At 39.4% G+C, this 19495-nt stretch overlaps 1 protein-coding gene across 5 annotated transcripts in view; it reads left to right on the forward strand.

Annotated features, from left to right (window-relative positions):
- Ing3 (inhibitor of growth family, member 3) overlaps nt 1–16503 on the forward strand; it is a 30285-nt gene extending 13782 nt beyond the window's left edge. For 2 of the 5 annotated variants that reach the window (XM_006236140.4, XM_063285972.1), the window contains 8 exons: nt 6650–6746; nt 8613–8684; nt 9433–9519; nt 9789–9946; nt 10432–10625; nt 11947–12148; nt 13713–13751; nt 15555–16503. In XM_006236140.4, coding sequence (XP_006236202.1) covers nt 6650–6746; nt 8613–8684; nt 9433–9519; nt 9789–9946; nt 10432–10625; nt 11947–12148; nt 13713–13751; nt 15555–15671 — 966 coding nt within the window. In that variant the 3' untranslated portion in view covers nt 15672–16503. Of the gene's footprint in view, nt 1–6649; nt 6747–8612; nt 8685–9399; nt 9520–9788; nt 9947–10431; nt 10626–11946; nt 12149–13712; nt 13752–15554 lie in introns of all 5 variants that reach the window. The other 3 variants (XM_006236141.4, XM_039107508.2, NM_001034107.2) reach the window with 2 other exon arrangements.
- The last annotated feature ends 2992 nt before the right edge of the window (nt 16504–19495 follow it).

The following is a 19495-nucleotide window of genomic DNA, read 5'->3' on the forward strand; positions in this document are numbered from 1 at the left end:
ATATATGTTCACATATGTCATCTATCTACCAACCTCCCTATTTACCTACTTATCTACCTATTGATTCTCTTTCTCTCTCTGTCTCTCTGTCTCTGTCTCTCTCTCTGTGTCTGTGTGTGTGTGTGTGTGTGTGTGTGTGTGTGTGTGTGCGTGCGTGTGTGTGACTGGCTCTACTTATCATTGCTTATATATACACATCTTAGAGCTAACCACTGGGATTGAGTAGCCAACAGGGAGCTCATCGTAGAAGAAATCTGATTCTTCTCTCACGAGTTGTTGATTTCCTATGGCTCTTCATCTAGGGCTTGTTGAGTATGTTGGCATCGCAATTGGGTATATAATGCAGATTTACTGAAACAATCATTATTGACATTGCATGAGTGCAGATTCTGTGTTATGTGTAGAAGACATCTACCATTAGGTGTCCTGGTCCTCTGGTATCTAAAATCTTTCCATCTACCCCTCTTTCCTGAGTCCCCAAGTCCTACTGAACCATAAAGCTTACAAACCATAAAAGTGACTGGCATAGCAAGCTGTCCCCAAGGCTGCAATAGTGAGCCTTTTATCTTGGGAGTAACTAATCGCTGTCTTACTGGATTCGAGGCTTGCTCTTTCGGAGGAAGTGCATGCCTGACATAGTAAACCTATCCACGTACTAGAGAGGTCATAGACCCTAGAGAAGAACCTACTGCTGCCGTTTTCCTCAACCAATATAGTTTGAAATTATATTTTAAATATGTATGTATAAACCCACAGATAAGTGTAGCTCTTACTCCTCATCACGGCAGCTCTGTAGAGCAGATGGAGACTATCGCAGAGATCCACAACTGGTCAGGTGAAGAGAGCGAGTGACTGTGGGGTGCCCGACTCCAGTTGATAAATCTATCATGCTTGTTCTAACATACACAGTCATCATGCTGGGGCCCTGATTGAAATCCATTGGTATTTTGTTCCAGACTTAGATCGGCAGGCTCCTTCTTGATCCTGTCTTTGCTCAGTTCTTTTTAGTACTTTTAATATGTTCTCATGGGTTTTTTTTTTTTTTAGTTTCTTGAATTTAATTTATTTTTCTAATGCATATGATAATATGATAATTGTGAAAGAGTTCTTCTAAAGGAAGAGTTGTGGATTTGCTCAACAAAAAGAAGCATTTAAAATGCTAAATCTTCCACTTGGCAAGGTGGCTCAGGTTGTAAAGGCTGCTACGAAGCCTGGTGACCTGAATCTGATTTCTTGAACCCCCATGGTGGAAGGAGTAAACTGACTCACATAAGCTGGTCTCTGACCTCTACAGGCTTGTAGAATAGTTGAGTAGACTTTACTAATTTGAAGGTTCAAAATGTGAAGTGTTCCCCAGAAATGAAGCTTTGTGGATGTTGAATGATGCTACTAGTAAAAACATTTATGTCTGGTTTTATTTCATATCTCGACAGCAAAGCAGGATGTGGATAGCACCTTAGATTATGAGTGCATGAGATGGAGGTTTGTGTTGAGTTGACTCTGCCCTCAAGATACCGCCGTGTTTTATGTAAAGCTCCCCAGATCTGAAAACATTGGAAATCTCAAACGCCTGCAGCTCTGTATATACATTTTCTTAGAGGCACTGAGTCTGTCTGTAGCCAGATTTCATGTTTCAGAGTTTTGTATAAAAGAGGATTTCATTATGCTTTTTCATACTGGAACATTTTCTTTGCTTTTAATATCAGTGAATGTATTCCTTTGACCAACACTATGCTGGTTATGTCATTTATTAAGGAAAAAAAAGTTGTGCATCTATGAATAAAAAATAATCTAGAAACAAAACAAAAAGTTACCTTGTTAGATAATTTCCTAAACCTGATATATAATCAGTAATTAAACACTTATTTGTGTTCCTTACCCAAATCCCACCATCTAAGCAGTTTTCCATTGCAGTACCCAGTCAGGTTGACTTCTGCCCACTTTGCCAAGACTCCAGCTTCTAGTTAGTGCTTGGGTGCTTTCCGTAGTTTGGCATTGTTCAGCACTCTTGAGTTTGCTTCCGTTTATGTATTCCGGCCTGGACCTGAGGAGATTGAACCTCAGACCCACATTCTGCCTATAAACTTCACCTGATAGTCTAAATAAGGAGATAATATTATGGGAGTCTAACCTTTTGATTTGTCTTTTTAGTCCCTGCTGTCTTTTAGGAAGATGGTTAGAGGTAGCTTATGTTCTTGGGCCAAGTACTTGGTTAAGCCAAAGACAGAATAGTTCACACTTTGGTTTAGTCATAGAATTTAGAGATGTCAAGGACCATTTTATGGTTTATCAGGGGATACTTTGATGTCATTACTCCCTGTACCTCTACCAGTTCACCTTTATTACGGCAGAATCCTTTCCTGGGTAAACTTACCTGCTACTGCTATCGATTTTCTCTTAGGATCTAATAAACTACTCATTCTCTAAGGTCAAGCTAGATGTCTAAATTGGAAAATTCAACTGTCTGGGAAGTGATGGACCATGTGGAAACTTTTTAACAGTTACGTGTTTATTTAATGTAAGTCCATCACTGACACATTGTAAAATCTGAATATTGAAAAACTGACAGATTCAAAAGAGAAAAATAAAGTTCTACAACTCTAAAGTATTAGGAGATGGGTTTTGTTGTTTCATACAAAGAGGCCAAGTCTGACTAAATTCTTTACTCTTGTGAACATGGCAAGCAATGTTTCTCTGCCTCAGAAAAGTCCTGGGAAAGGAGAGTAGTTTAGATTGAGCCATTGTGGTTGGGGTTACAGAGTGATTTGGACCTGTAGAAGGAGAGCTTTTGTGGATAGCATTTATTGCTGTTAGGTGAGGAACTAATCATTAAGACTCTGTGCTTAACTTTGACTTTGGAATCTGTGGCAAACACACTTTCTCTCCTAAGTAGACTAATACCCTCTTTATTACTGTAAACCAACCTTACAAGTTCAAGTATGTGTAGAGGGGTGGCAGAGTCGAAGACCTTGTTCCGCCTGACACCTGTGTGCTCATGATAGTGACCAACAGGAACAGGCCCTTCCACTCATGTGGGTCAAAGGGAGGTGCAAGATTTCAGTTAAGTTGAATTCAGCTCCTTTTATAGTTCTTCACCACCGCTTGCATAGCTCTATCTTGGGGGTTTCGCTAAAGGTTAATCATCTGGCCAATTTATTCTCTGACTTCTAATTTTATTTTAGTAAGTATAACAATGATAAGTTTAAGAAAAATAATTCACATACTCTGAGAGTTGCTTAAAAAGTAATTAGTTCACAGTTGCTTTTGAACAAGAAGCCATTTCCAGAGCTGCCACCCTCAAGGTGGTTACAGCTGCTCTGCCTGCTGAGGTAGGAAATTAGTTTTGAGGATTTTTAATTCTTTAAATTCTATTCTTCTGAGTCATCTAGTGAACTTCATCAATAATATATTTAATAAAACAATTTCAAGTAGAGAGAGGATGAATTAAGTGTATGGTGTGGGGAAAACGCCTTCACATCACTTTAGACCACTCTCCCAGCTGAGATTCCAATATTCTTCCTCAATTCTTTGTGTTACAGACTAGACCATTCTTTCTCTTACTCTGAACGTACTGTTTGACTGTCTACATTTTTATAATTCCCCTCTTCCATCTCTTTAAATGCAGTGTGCTTTTCACTCAGTCCTCCGTGCTTTGTGTCTGCCACAGTCCAGGATCACATGGTTTCATTCTGGGACCACGGACCACTCCCTTTGAACTGATGTGTATTTGTTTCGTTTACATCGTATCTTCAGTGGTCTGGTCTTTATTATGTTAAACATTTTATGAATTTTGATTTGTTGGATAAATTCTAATTTCAGTGAGGACTGGGATTTTTTTCACCTCCGCCAAGTACATACCAGAAACTCAGTGTTTATTGTAAGTTTAATTTTAGATAAATTGGTGGAAGGTTTTCATTGTGGTGTTTTAAAATGAATATATTTCATTATTCTGAGTTCCCTTAAGATTACATTTTGACAATGAAAGAGACACTATACTGTTGAATAATGGAAATTTATGATCATTCTTTTGTTGAAGGCAAGATGCTATTAGAGGATGCTCAAAAGTTATCTGTGTCCTATGAATAGGAGTGACTAGCCCAAACATATGACACCAGTAGGCTTTACATATTATAACCATGACTTCTACCAAATTCTGAAGAGTAATTTGTATGTAAATATTAAGTGATAACTAGGCTTTAAATGGCTGAAAAATGATGAAGAAATATGTTGAAAGTTGTTGCTAGCATACAAAATATAAGCAATAGGACATTATTATTCTATTTGAATTATGCATCTCTATGTTTAAAAAGAACGAACAGTTTGTTCCTAAACAGAGTTTCAAAAAGTATTAGATATAAGTGAGGATGCATTGTCTACTCCATATAGACCATTAAATCTTATGTCTGTAATATGAAAGCTGTATAGTCTTGTGCATGCCACTTTACTCATCTGAGCCAGTGGTGTGTGTGTGTGTGTGTGTGTGTATGTGTGTGTGTGTGTGTGTGTGTGTATGTGTGTGTGTGTGTGTTTTGCTTTTGCCTTGCTCTTTGTTTTCTCATGGAAAGAGGATTGCCTTAAATTTTAGGGTGAGGACATGTGTCCTAGCTATTTTTATGTCACCTTGGCACAACTGGAATCCTCTTGGAAAAGGGAACCTCAACTGAGAAAACACCCCCACCAAACTGGCCTAGGAACAAGGGTCTCTACCGTGAAGAGACACCAGGACCAAGGCAACCATTATAATAGAATACACTTTCTGAGGTTTAGTCTATCATTTTCAAGGAGCATGTCAGCACACAGGAAGGCCACTAGAGCATAGCTGGGAACTATATTCTGATCAGTAGGGGGGGGCGGGCAGAGACAGAGAGAGAGAGACAGAGAGAGAGGGACACAGACACGGACAGAGAGACTGACTGACTGACTGACTGACTGACTGACTGACTGACTGACTCTTGGCCTGGCATGAACTTTTGAAACCTTAAAGCTCACCCCCAGTGACATGCTTTCCCCAACAAGGGCCCACACATGCTCCAGCTAGGCCATGCCTCCTAAGCCTTTCAAACAGTCCCCCTCCCTGGTAACTAAGCATTCAAATCGGTGATGAGCCGGATGGGCTACCATCTTTATTCAGACCACTCCAGCAAGACTGGCACGCTTTCTTAATTGATGCATATGGGAGGGCCCTGAGTGCTGTGTGAAAGCAGGCTGAAGAAGCCATGAGGAACAAGTCCATGAGCTATGACCTCTGCATTAGCTCCTGCCTCTTGAATTTTACCCTGAAAGTAAACTACCCCTAAAGTTGCTTTTGGGCATGGTGTTTTATCACAGCAACAAAAACATAACCAAGACAAAATCTAAAGCACAGGGCACAGTTGTTACATGGCCTTAGCATCTGATCTGCATCATGTCTTTCGTTTTGTCCTCCTCCTCTTAGTGTTAGAAACAAAGTATTTAATTGAACAACTTACTAGAAATTTGTTCTTCATCTTATATATTGTAATATATTGTGGTTTGGAGTTTGTTATTGTTGAGAACGGTGGGGTGGGGGGAGTGTTAGGTTAACATTTCACTATGTGGTTCTGGCTGACCTGTAGCTCACCATGTAGACTATGCTGGCCAGGAACTTACCATGTAGCTCATGCTTCACTGTGGCTGGAACTCAGAGATCCTGTGTACTCTTTCTTCCCAGTTAAAGGCCTACACCACAACCCCCAGCAGCTCACTTGTCTTTGAGATTCCCTTTTGTATTTTAGCTGTGCATATTCCTTTTCATTTGTTAAATGGGTCTGTGTTTATGAGAGCAGTGCCTGTGGAGGGGGAATGCTGTGAGCCATCCCATGTGGGTGATGGGAACCTAGTCTCTGGTGTTCTGTAAGAACATAAGCATCTTTAACCTTAGAGCTGAGCCATTTCTCCATCTTCTGCTGTCCCTAGTCTTAACAGTGATCAGTCAGGCTAGATTTTGGAAAAAAAAAATTGTTAGTGTTGTAATAAAATATCTCTTAAAGAATTTCATGGATATTTATTTACCTTTAAAATAGTAAGTTTGGAAAGATAACAATGTTTGACAACACCGCTACTTGAAAGTGTCATAATTTTACTGTTTTTGAAAAGATTTAGAAGTAAATGGTAAAATAAAAATTTGCTGTACCTAAGCCAAGCTTTTTCACAAATGTAGATTTTAGTTAATATCCCTTGTTGCAGTCATGTTGGCAGTAGTAGTGGCCCACGTCGCTGCTGTGTGGCGCTCATTGCATTTGTTGGTTGAGAGTCTTCCCTCTGGTAGGCTAAGAGCAGCTCTGAGGCCCATGCGCGGCTCCAGGTTAGCCCAGGCAGAAGGTAACTTAGGCACACTTGGAAAGTTGCTGTTTCTCCAGCCCTCAGAACCCTGTACTTACTTGGATTCTCACAGCCCCTCTTCTGAAAATCAGTTACAGAACATTTCCTAACAGACTTGAGACTCTGCTTTCTTAAAATTAAGGTTGGGGGAATATTAGCATAGTGCTCTAAGATGAAGGTTGATTAACTTGCCTAAAAATATGAAGCAGACTTAATAAAAAGAAACAAATATTGAAGTTTCCTCATTAGACTGTGTGTTAGCTGGGCCCCAGATTTTGGTGTTACCTTTTTTTTTTTTTTTTTAAAACAGGTAGATCGCCACTTGAGAAAGCTGGACCAGGAGCTGGCTAAGTTTAAAATGGAGCTGGAAGCTGATAATGCTGGAATTACGGAAATATTGGAGAGGCGTAAGTAAAAGTTATGGGTTTCCATCACCTTGGAGAGTAGATTTCTCACAGGAGCCTGCCAGATCATATATGCCCTTTGGTGGGTGGTGGCCTCTGGGTCCCGTAACTTCTAGTCTAGCATTGACGTTTTTGGGTCATAAACACTGAGAGAAATATACAAGCTGCCAGTCTTTATGAAGATAGCGTACAAAGTCTTTCCAGTTTGTACTGTTTTCACTTTAAGATGGAGCTTGCTGCCCCGGCCTCCAGAGGTCTGTGATTCCGAGTGTGTGTGTCCACATTGCACACTCTGTGAGAGCTTAATATCCACATATGCTAATTTGATCAGGAGTTAGCAGAAAGGCAGAAAAGTGCAAGTGTCCAAAATGAGAAACGAGTCAAATCTGTTGTACATGCTTGAGCTCAGAGGAAGGTTGGGTTTTCCTCCTGAGGAACTTCTTGAAGCTTTGCCTCACCTGTGTGAACTGAGATTTCCATTGGTTCCGTACCACTTCCTCTTTTGTTAGGAAGTCTTTTCAAAACCTCCCCTTATCAGAAGAAGCCATCCTAATATTTTTTGTTGTTGTTGTAAGATATTTGTTCTTGATGTGCTTAAACTCAGTACAAAATATTTCCTGGGCTTAACTCTGGAGATTTCCTCAAAATGTGAGCAAGATTGAGGTCTGTCTTCAACCACTTGAACATCTTTTTTAGCCTAAATGGGTGAGATAAAAGTTTGTTGGTAGGGTCAGAGGAGGCAGCACTGAGTGTTAATAGAACCAAGTTAGTCCTGGGGGTGGTTCCTGTGAGCGCTCGGTTACAGTGTGAGCGCTCGGTTACAGTGTGAGCGCTCGGTTACAGTGTGAGCGCTCGGTTACAGTGTTCCAGTGGACCTCATTCCTTGGTACATTCACCAGCCAGAACTTGTTCCTGTTTCTACTGCAGATAGTGGGTTTCATGACCACATGGTACCCAAGCTGTGTTTACACAGGCAACTGGACAAGCCCAGCGTGTGTCTGTTAATGAGAATTGCAGTTTAATTTAAAAGTCGATCATCACTTCACATAATTATCTTCTTAATTGGTGATACTTTTATTCTGGAGGAAACTTATCTGAGGATAATAGATATTGGGGAACAAAGTAAAATATCGTATGACGGCCTTTGAAGGTATTTTTCTTTTTTCTTTTGGAAACGTTGTTGGTGGCTGTGAATAAGCCATGCCTGCCTACTCACTGCTGCAGGAAGGTTAATAACACATCCACTCCAAGGACCCAGACACATGAAATGGGACTGCATCACATAAAACTCTTGCATCCTGCCTCCGACATAGTTTTATCTCAGCAATCATTAACAAGTTCAGAGCTTCTTTAGAAGGTTTAAGGTTCGATGTGAGGAATCGTAGCCTCTACTTTTTGCAGGCAAAGCCCTAAGCTCTTTTGTGGAGTTGTTGGTATCACAATTTCTGTGATTGGATTTCTTCCTTTGTATGCAATAATATCACCTGGACCTTTAGGATTACCTATTCAAAGACCTTCAATTCTGTTACTGGATTGACTCATTTAGCTCTGACCATTCATACAGTTGTTGTGTCCTTTTTCCTATTCATGGGGTACCCAGCATCAAAGATTCTCCAGGTAGATAGCAGCGTATTTCGAGCTGTTGTCTACCGAGGGGAATACTGAGAAATGAGTCTTACTACTAAAAGAGAGGATTGCTCACCATGAAATTTGAAGACAGTAACTCTCCACATATCTGTCTAAAATCATATTGCATATGCACCAGAATTTGACAGTCATCTGTGAGGGGGCATATGGTTTGTGGTTGGTTGATGTGTGGAGTTCTATGGTGACATTTAATCCTGGCTTGTCTCTGTGCCCTCTCTCCAGGATCTTTGGAATTAGATGCTCCTTCGCAGCCAGTGAACAATCACCACGCTCATTCACATACTCCTGTGGAAAGTAAGTCTGCTTCAAGGACAGTTTAAAACTGTGAATGTCACCTATACATTCTCTTCTATTAGCTCCACACATCCAAATGAGAAATAGCCTTTCCCTTCCATTTTTAAAAACTAGGCTTTTTATCACAGTTTACTTGTAGACTCTCCATTTAAGCAACATATGTTTAGCTTGGGAGCAGGAAGTCTGTTCTATAAACACAGTGCAGAGTATATAAAACAGACCTAGGGAGTATTATGACTGACCTGAACTATGTACTTCTTCACATAGGCCCATTTCTTTCAGCCTTGCCTCTCAGTGCTCAACCTGATATTTGTCATGTGATAAAATCTCATTATTACTGAGTTAGTGAATAAGGGAATTGGTGGTGGTGCTACAGTTTTGAGAAGTCAATTCAATAGGAAAGAGGGGGTAAATTGAAAGCTATTCTAAATGATAGTCAATATATTAAAATGGATGTTCTCTCATGATATATGTGAAATTGTAGTCATCTTGGATTGTCTTTAGTTTTTTGCTCCTAGTTTCTAAAGTGCTTGAAATGTCTGTTCTCTCGATGAAACACATGACAAAGGCTGTTTGCTTGTCCCCTCCTTGGTGAGCATAATGGTCCATTTCACAAGGAACTAGATCATAACTGTACCGTTTATAAAGGGGTGGAAGTATTCCTCTCTGTAGTCCCCTGAAGGTTGAAATTTGTGAATTCTTTCTTTTGATTCAGAAAGGAAATATAATCCAACTTCTCACCATACAGCAACAGACCATATCCCCGAAAAGAAATTCAAATCCGAAGCTCTCCTGTCCACCCTTACATCTGATGCTTCTAAGGAGAACACGCTGGGTGAGTTTGTTCTCTTGAAAGGGGTAGTTTGCTTGTTTTGTTTGTGTTGGAGTAAGGGATAGAGAAGCACTCGAGATTACAATTCACACATGTGCTGTCTGTTTAAAGTCTACATGTGGAGAAAAGAAAAATTGCTTCGTATTTCTCAGTTGACTCAATTCCTAAAGTATACGAAGAATTTAAATTTCATGATTATATATGGTGTCATAATTTATTTTAATCTCAGTAACATTATGTTCTCTGCAACCATTTTTATTTCTTCTTTACAGGCTGTCGAAATAATAATTCCACAGCTTCCTGCAACAATGCTTACAATGTGAACTCGTCCCAACCCCTGGCATCCTACAATATTGGTTCATTATCTTCAGGGGCTGGCGCAGGGGCCATCACCATGGCAGCAGCTCAGGCAGTGCAAGCAACAGCACAGGTAAATAGTCGGAGGTTAGAGACAAATGCTCCACTTTGTTCCCGTCATTGGCAAACCTCAGTAGGAACCACTAGGTGTTAGCAGAGGTCTCACACATCACGTGGTTTGAGTTTGAAGGTGCACTTTTAGACTAGGTGATGTTTTATTAATAATGCAGAGAAGCTGTTGGGTACAGGGTGATGCATCGTGCGTATCATACACTGACCCCTCTCCTAGTCAGTGTTCAAGTTACCTTCTCGTCATTATGAGGACAGTTACTGTTCTCTCTGTATCATCGGGCTTTCCTCTGTGTTGTCCTCAGTTAGCTCATTTCTGTAGTGTGCACACAGTGCGAGTTGAGATATTCCATTTCCCATGTTTATTCTCAATTTAGCATAAAAGTGATTTTGAGTCTTTTATGACTTAAATAACCATAGCATATAATACTTAAAAGAGGAACATACATATGTACACATATTGATGTTGTCAATACATGTCTACTTAAGATGAAAGAAGGACGAAGAACATCGAGTTTAAAAGCCAGTTATGAAGCGTTTAAGAATAATGACTTCCAGCTGGGAAAAGAATTCTCCATGCCCAGAGAGACAGCAGGCTATTCCTCCTCGTCGGCACTCATGACAACCTTAACACAGAATGCCAGCTCCTCGGCCGCCGACTCTCGCAGTGGCAGGAAGAGCAAGTAAGTTTTGTCTTTGTCCAGATTGTTTGTGTGCAGCCTGTCCATCATGTCTCCAGGGATTAGCCACGGCAGGGTGCGGTGGCCCAGGCTGGACACTGGGCTAGGCAGACAGCTCTCTGCACAGCCTCTCCTTGGAGGCAGGAAGTCTTTCAAGCTGTATAGTCATTTATAATTGTTCTGAGGTTTATGTAAGTGGCCTCTCTTTACTTTCCTTTGTTCTCTCAGATAAATCATTTTGTGACACCATTTCCACTTTTAGCTTAGGTGTTTAGTGGTAAATTAATATAAACTGCAAATTATATCCCAGGAGGTTTTTTACACAAGATTTTTTTGTTTTGACTAACAGTGAAGTATCTGAATTTTTGCCTATGTTCCTAAAACTGATTATATGATGGTATTTCTAGACCTGGTATGTGTGAGACTTAGGTGATTATATAAACTGCAGAAATGAAAACTTAATCCTGTGCCATTGTTCATCTAAGGTAATGACTACACTGGGTATTTATACAGACTGCAAATTCAATGTTCATCTGTAAGTTTAGCACTTCGAAGGCAGGAGAATTACCTCAAGCTCAAGGCCAGCCTAATCTACATAAGGAGGTCAGGCCAGCCAGGACTACAGTAGAGACCCTGTTGTCTGAAGGAAAAAAGGTGCAAATGAGAGGCCAGAAGAATTAGTTATCTAAGAATTCATTGTGATTTTATTTTACATTTATTACTGCTCTACAAAATCTTCTGAAAGAATAATCAATGTAAAGTGTTCACAGCACTGTTATTCATTTTAAAATTGATATGAATCACCCACATTTAGTGAAACTCCTTATAATAAGTTTCTGCATTTATTACTGTAGATTGGAGTTGGTGGTAAACAGTTCCTGAATTTTGATACTCTGAGATCCATATTTTATACTTGGTAGACAGGGTACATGCCAGCTAATGTTAGGACTCTTACCAAATACTTTCATATATTTGTACTTAGGTTTTGATGAGAACTCTTCAATTTACTGTAAAAACAACAATGTGAAATAGTGTAACTATTATTCTTGAACACTACCAAAAATTTTAAGTCAACAATAAATAGTAATCTTAACTTAGAAATTATTTTTAAAAGTTGGAAAGGTTTTAAGAGAATTTTCTTATATTTATTTTAAGTAGAAGATTTTGAGACTATTTCCTTTTTAAAGGAAATTGTTCTCTAGAAAACAAATTGTAAACGTAGCATCAGACCTCAGCATGCCTTTCTTTTCTTGTCGGTTACTAGTCACTCTCAGGGAACCTTCCCAGTGAGCAAATGCACCTGATCTTCCTTTAATTCTTCCAGAAATAACACCAAGTCTTCAAGCCAGCAGTCCTCCTCCTCATCCTCATCCTCGTCCTCCTCCTCCTTATCTCTGTGTTCGTCATCTTCAACTGTAGTACAAGAAGTTTCCCAGCAAACAACGGTAGTGCCCGAATCTGATTCCAACAGTCAGGTCGATTGGACTTACGACCCAAATGAACCCCGGTATTGCATCTGTAATCAGGTAAAGTCTGCTGCGTGTCTGTAAAAGTGCAGTCTGAATAAACAAGAAGGAAGATAACTTTCAAATCAGCACATTTTTATTCTAGCTAAAATCAAGAATGATTTATTTACATAATTTATTTACTGAATTCATAAAAGTAGTATATTTGCTATAAATACCAAGAATATAAAGAAATGTGAATTACATGTAAGTGGACTTTCCCATACTACCTATGGTGAGACATTTTGATGTCATACCCGCATGTACCTTGCATGCATGATGTAATATCACATGGGTCATGTGGTTTACACAGCAGAAATTCATCTCCTTGTGGTTTTGGAGACCAGGAGATCCATGATTAAGGTGCTGGTTAATTAGGTGCCTGGTAAGGCCGCTCTTTGAATTGAAGACAGTCCTGTCTTTACTGAGTTTTTATGAATCAGAGAGAAGAAGATCATATTGTGCAGATACGCAAGCATGTGCCAACGTCCTTTCAGTTTTTCTTCTCAGATAACCACGAGAACCATCAGATTCAGGCTTTACTTAACTATAACTACTCCTCACAGACCCAGTCAGAGAGGGCTATGGCTTCAAAATAGAAATTTTAGAGCTGTGTAGACATTCATTCCCTAACAGATACATACACATAATATATATGGAGGTTATATGGTTTTTATGACTGTGAGTTTGATAGTAATAGTCACAATATGTTCTTTTTATAACTGTCCTTTGTTTACTAAAAAATACTCATTTTAAAATGTTTTCAGAGTTAGCTCTTATACTTTGTACCATAATTTATTTAGTGCATACCTAGCTGTATATTATAATTCTCTTTTCTTTTAGATTACAGATATTTTAATAAGCATTATTTTTAATGTAATTTCTTTCATACTTTTTATTAATCCTTTTAAATTCAGTGATGTTATCAATGTTTAATATAGTCTGCCAAGATACTTCTAAAACTACAGTACCTAAAATTGATATGCATAGTATTTCCTAAAGCCCAGTATTATTTTCTCTTACAAACTACACGTGCCAGTTTGAAAGTTTTGTATTACATGACCATTTTAGTTGGCTTTAGTACTGGGGTCTTTTAAAAACCATTTTATATTCTTCTGAATTAACTTCTAGCACAGTTGGCTATATTTTGTATTATTTTTATTATGTCCACTGTTAATATTTTGGGAGATCCCCATCTCAAACTCTGTGGAGATTCATTGATGAAAACACCTAATGTGTACCTCTGGCCTCCGTAGGCAGAGTCAGTGAAATAGTCTGTTGGTACAGAAGTGAGCCAGGAGGGAGTAGGAACCATCAGACGGCATCACCACCACACCTGATCCCTGTCGGTGGCTTTCCTAGCGAGTTCTTTCAGACTTCCAAAGAGTGGGTGGTTTCTGGGCAGATCCTTTTGCCTTTTCCTGTAGTCTTTATGAACGACAGTCGCAAAACCCACCATATTCTCAACTTCGTCTTAATTGTGTGTTTATCGAGTTTCTCTCACTTCTCTGATACTATAAACACCTGGTTTGTAGTAAATGCTTGTTACAAAGTTATAATGTTCATCTCGTTTTCTTTCACCCAGGTATCCTATGGAGAGATGGTGGGATGTGATAACCAAGACGTGAGTATTGTGTCTCTGTACTGGGGTGTAAAAATGTGGATGACTGAGCAGTTGTCTTACTAACTCTGCTTCCCAATTCGGAAATCAGGTTTCCATTTGTGACAACTACATTATCCTGCTGGAAGTCTCTACGTGGCCATAAAAGGATCGTGCCTTTTAATGATTTTCCTGCCTTAGTTTTTCAGAGTGGTATTACTGGGTGTCAGGTTCAGATTAAATTTACAAGGATTGCTGCCGACAGTTCAAGTGCTTTCCTTTCTTTCTGCCCAAGATACTATATTTACTAGAGTCCAGGCTGTTTATCCCATTGAAGAAGTGAAACTTCCCTAAACTCTTCTGGGCAGATGATGCTCAGAGCTAATTAAGACCTAATGTGGGCATCCCCTCCCGTTATTGCAGATTTTGACATTCTCTCCACCAGGGACCTGGGCTATATGAGCCATCTCTGATGGGAAAATTAGAGACGGTCTGAGAAAGGATTCCTGCTTCCTTTCCTAGGAAGGGTATTAGTTACTTGATAAGAACACCGTGACGGGGGCAGCTTAAGTCAGGGAAGAGTGTCTTTTGACTTATGGTTCCAAAGGAAATACAGTCCATCTTGGCAGGGAGGGCATGGCAGCAGGAATGTGAGGTTGGCCTGGTAGTCAGGAAGCTGCCTGACACTATTTCACCCACCTAGTGGAGGCAGAAGGCGAGACAGCAAGTACAAGTGGTAGCAGGGTATAAAACCCCAAATCCCACCCCCAGTGAAGCACTTCCAGCAAGGTTCCCTGTCCTAAAGTTTCTAGAAACTTCCTAAACAGTGCTACTAGCTGGGGACCAACTGAGCTTATCAGGAAATTTCATGTTCAAACCACAAAAGGTATTTAATTTAGGTTAAATATGCACGTTTGATTAAATACTGAACAGACTTTGTCTAGGGATTTTGGCTCATTCCTTACCTGCCCTACAGCAGTTACCTGTCGTACTTCAAAGGAATAGCATGAAATCTGTGACCGTGATGACACCAGTAGTATTGGAATTCTAATATTAAGAGTCACAAGGATTGGCCTTGTTGCAGTGACAGTTGTGTGTGTTCCTTCCCTGGCAGGGTGGGTGCAGTGTGCTCTTTAGAAGGGCACAGGCCCTCCCCAACTGTCCTATGCCAACGTGTGTGTGTGTGTGTGTGTGTGTGTGTGTGTGTGTGTGTCTATCTGGGTGTGTCTGGGTGTGTGTCGAGGGGGGTGGTGTAGGGGTGTTTTAAAGCAATGTCCTCTGGGGTCCCTGTAGTTCCTCCTGTGCTGTTTAGGTCTTGAGAGTTCCTGTGGAGTGAAGAATTTCTGAGTATTTCAGAGAGGATTTTTCCTCCATATCTCTGAATAGAGCACCAGAAAGGAAACCCAGACATTTAATGTCTTTAGTTACAGCTGGCTCATTCCACTTCCAGGGAACAATGATGGTTGGATATTTTTAAGTCTTTCACATGTTTTCCTTCATGTAAAATTCATCTTCTTTTACCTTTGGAAGATGGCATTGCCTGACTCTCCAAGTTGACGGCGGTGAATGAATGTCCATTTCTTAACGCTCAGGCATAGAGTCCATGAGCCTCCCTCTTATCAAAGAAGCATCCTTTTTCTGTGTGTCCATTTTTTCATCCATGAGGTAAATCAGTCAGACTCAGGAATGTTTTAAGTCATTGCCAGGGTCAGGAAATCTGATTGCACACATCTAGGTTTGGTTAATGAAATACTGTGTGTCCTGAGCAGTTTTTTACTAGATGTTCTTTAGAAATACCAACCCCCTCTTTTAATGTTTCCTTTCCAGTGTCCAATAGAGTGGTTCCACTATGGGTGTGTCGGCTTGACAGAAGCACCGAAGGGGAAGTGGTTCTGTCCGCAGTGCACGGCTGCCATGAAGAGAAGAGGCAGTCGACACAAATAGAGAGGGGCTTCACCGCAGGAAGGGAGAGCTTCAGCTCGGCATTTTATACGGGACTCTAGAAGGAACGACACGAGGACGAAGAAACAACTCATTTCCAGGCGACCACTTAAAGGATTACATAGACAATCCTATAAGATCTTGAACTTGAATTTTATGAGTTGTATTTTAATAATGTAAGTAAATTATTTATGCACTCCTGGTGTGCTATGAATATTATTCCAGTTAGCCTTGGATTATTTCTGTGGCCAACATATGCAGACATTTGTACTCCTCAACCATTTTCTCAAAGTAATGGGCATTCTATAATTTAAACTTCAAAGAATTCCAACGATGAAGATTTTAAGAAAGAATTTTATATTCAACAGGTATATTCTGCTGCATGTACTGTACTCCAGAGCTGTTATGTTACACTGTATATAAATGGTTGCAAAAAAAAACAAAAAACAAAAAACAAACAAAAAAAGTCAGTCCTTCGAAAAAGGATTAAGATAATGGTTTTTAAGATGCCTTTATAATAAGCTTTGTTTCTTTGTGAAACTCATTCAGCAGGCTGAAGGGATTGGTTTATGTGATAAAGTGGGCTGAGGTCCTCTAGAGTACCTGGGTACATAAACAGAAACTCCTGTAGGTAAACCCGATCCGTGCCATTAGTCTACATGTTTCTGCATCCAGATAGAATGCCGCTCAAGCTCAAGGGGGTGGGGGTGGGGCCTCTGGGGGAAAGGGCGTTAAAGTGATACATTTTTATACCAAATGTGTTTATTTTTTTGTGCGAGTAATCCTTAAATTGGAATTGTATTAGGTGTTAAAATAAAGTTTTTTAAAAAAATAACTTGTATTTATACTTTACACACTTAATTATGAAAATTTCTTAATTGCAATTTATTTCTAATTTTCATAATCGAAAAAGGTTAGAGGTTAGCATGCAGAATGCTATGTAATCTATGATTTCTATAATAATGGTTGGAAATTGTGCTATGAGGATAAGGAAAGAACATTTTAAATGTAAATTTGAAGTGTCAAATGTATTTTTCTAGAATATTTCTCTGGCTTTGCTTTGAATCTAAGGGATATAAAAAGAACCTAATTACAGCAGATATAATGAAAATCATGGCTATAGATGTTTGGACTGGAAGCAGTGTGGCCAGTATGATTTAAAGAGACCTTAAAATACAGTTCTGTTTTTAATTCTGTGACATCGTGATGTGGCAGTTAATTAACTCTTAAATCACTCTGGGCTTTGTGAAACCAAGGCAATGCAGGTTTCCAAGCACTCCTACTGTGCGTGCAGTTTAGGCGATGGACTTCACATCGTGGAGGCTTCACTTAATAAAAGTTCAGTGGATGGGTAGAAAAATTGATGAAACCTCAAAGATCAGACTTCTCAATATTGGAATATATGAAATCCATCAGACTTGTGCTTTAATGAAGCCCACTTCTGAATCTTTTAGAATGTACTCAAAAGGCAGTGTTAAATCTATGTAATGCTACCTAAAGGGTAGAGATTTGACAGATTTTAGGAGCCTCATCTTGCTGTAAGATCCTGGAATGCTGAATTGACACAGGCTTACTTTATAACTTTTGTCAGCCCCAAAGACGGGTTCATACAGTCCTTAGGATTTAATATCATCAAGAGTGTGATGATTTCACAGTATTTTGTAAGCCTCTAAGCAATGTATACAGTTGTTCTGTTAGCTCTGGAGATGCTTGGATGAGAGGCGTTTATAGGCTTACACACAGTCACACAATGTGACTCTTCTAAAGTCATCCACCCTGAGAGCTATCTAGAGGACATCACCTTATTTGTTGAGTCAGGAACATTCCTATATTGAGTCCCTACAGCTCCTCTCTCTCTGCTGTACTTAAGAGTCTCTTAGAAAGAAAACAAGGTAGCAAGCTTTGAGCTCAAACATTGACTCTCTTACAAACTATATATAAAGAAAGTATATACACCAAAATTTTACATTAAATACTTAGAACTGAGTAGAACCTGTTACTAAATGAGATAGAGATGTATATACGTACATACCATATATTAGCAAACATGGAACTACCTCACTAAAGCAGTCCTTCCAGCATTAATATAATACACTTGTTGCATTTACACCAAGACATTCAGAGTCTTTGTTGTACAAAACTTCTGTAACAGTGGGTGGCATAAAAGGCCCACGTGTGAGTTTGCAGTTTATAGGTGGGGAAAAATGAGGCCTTACTGCTGTAGTGTATATTTAAATGTTCATGGTAACACATTTGAAGCAATAAATGGCTTAATTAAATTCCTACATGAAGCTGAGTGTTCGATAACCTTATAATCATTCTTTGTTAAGGATAGGTAAATCCTTGGCTCATTTCTTACTTAAAGTACACTTAATGTTTTTTAGGTTGTGGACAATGTTAGGTTTGTATAATGTTGGTTCTTGGCCCCTGGACTTTAGAACCAGTTTTCTTTATTTAATTAATTCCCCATTAATTTTAGAAAAATCCTTGTCTGTCTGTTATATTTAGATTATAAGAGGCAAGCTATTTGGTATGTAGACTTGGTGTGCAGTTTTCTTCTCACATTAAAAAAAATGAGCAAACAGACTGTAAGATAAAAAAACTCAAAAATATCTATATAACAGATCGTAAACACTAGAATGCTATACATACACTAAGGAGTGCATGTTGCCGAAGTGAGCTGTGACGGAAGTCAGTGCTGACAAATACTTACAATTACTTTGGCAAATGCCGAAAGGACTGTAAAAGCACTTTGGGAACATTGGAGGCAAGAGACTTGATTACTGCAGTAGAGACGCGTAACCCGGAGGATGAACCACTTGAACTAAATCCTGAAAGCATAACATTTGCGTTCTCAGAACACCAGTGAGCTGCAGTGTGTGGGCCTGAAGTACGTAGATACCGTGTCCAGAAGAATCCAGAGCTGAGCAACAGTTGATTTGAGAAGAGCTTTAACCAAGGAATAGTTTGTAATGACAGGGGGCTATTTACCTGTTGTGAGTAAACCAGAATGATCATAAGAATCATTGATAAGAATTAAAAAGCATCAATGTCTTCAAAGTAGCCCACAGCTTGGAAATTGCTAACTGTTAAATCTAAGGTAAATCTTTACCCTTTGGGGGTCAGGAGACACACATGTGCACATGGAGATCAAGGATCAACTTTGTGGAGTTGGTTCTCCCTGCTTTGACGCAGGTTCTTCTGGAGATCCGAACTCGGGCCACCGAGCTTGCGGGCAAGTGTCTTTACCTACTGATCCACCTGGCCAGCTGGACCCTCAGTTACTGAACAGCAAATCAGACTTGCAAGTCAAGATTTACCAGTTTCCTTATTTTGAGAACAGTATTGTAGAATCAGATTTTGACTTTGACCTAATACAATATTTGTGACTTGATTCTGTTACTGAAATGTTGATTTAAAGATGAGTCGACCTTAGGTTTTGCTTTTAAGTGAAGTTTGATAGAAAAGAACTATATTTCTTTTCTGATTACTTTGTTTTAAAATAATATGTTGCATATGCTCTGTGAGTTGTAATCGGTAAATGTCAGCATGGTTAGAATTTTTATGTGAAAGAGCTTCAATAATTTCCTTAATATAATCTGCGGAGCCGTATAGTTTAGTTTTCGGCTAATCCAGTGTTCCTTTTTTTTTTACTTTCTTGATCCTCACAAAGGAAAGCATTATAATTCTTTTTTTATTTTCCTGTTGCTTAAAACCCCTGAACACTTGCTGGGACCTGGAGCTGACGCGGGAAGCAAGCAAGGGGAGCACAGGCAACCTGCAGCTGCATTCCGTTCCCATTCTTTGTTAGGAATCATAATCACTCT

The sequence above is a fragment of the Rattus norvegicus genome, chromosome 4 (assembly GCF_036323735.1).
Source record: "Rattus norvegicus strain BN/NHsdMcwi chromosome 4, GRCr8, whole genome shotgun sequence".
In the NCBI taxonomy this organism is placed as follows: domain Eukaryota; kingdom Metazoa; phylum Chordata; class Mammalia; order Rodentia; family Muridae; genus Rattus; species Rattus norvegicus.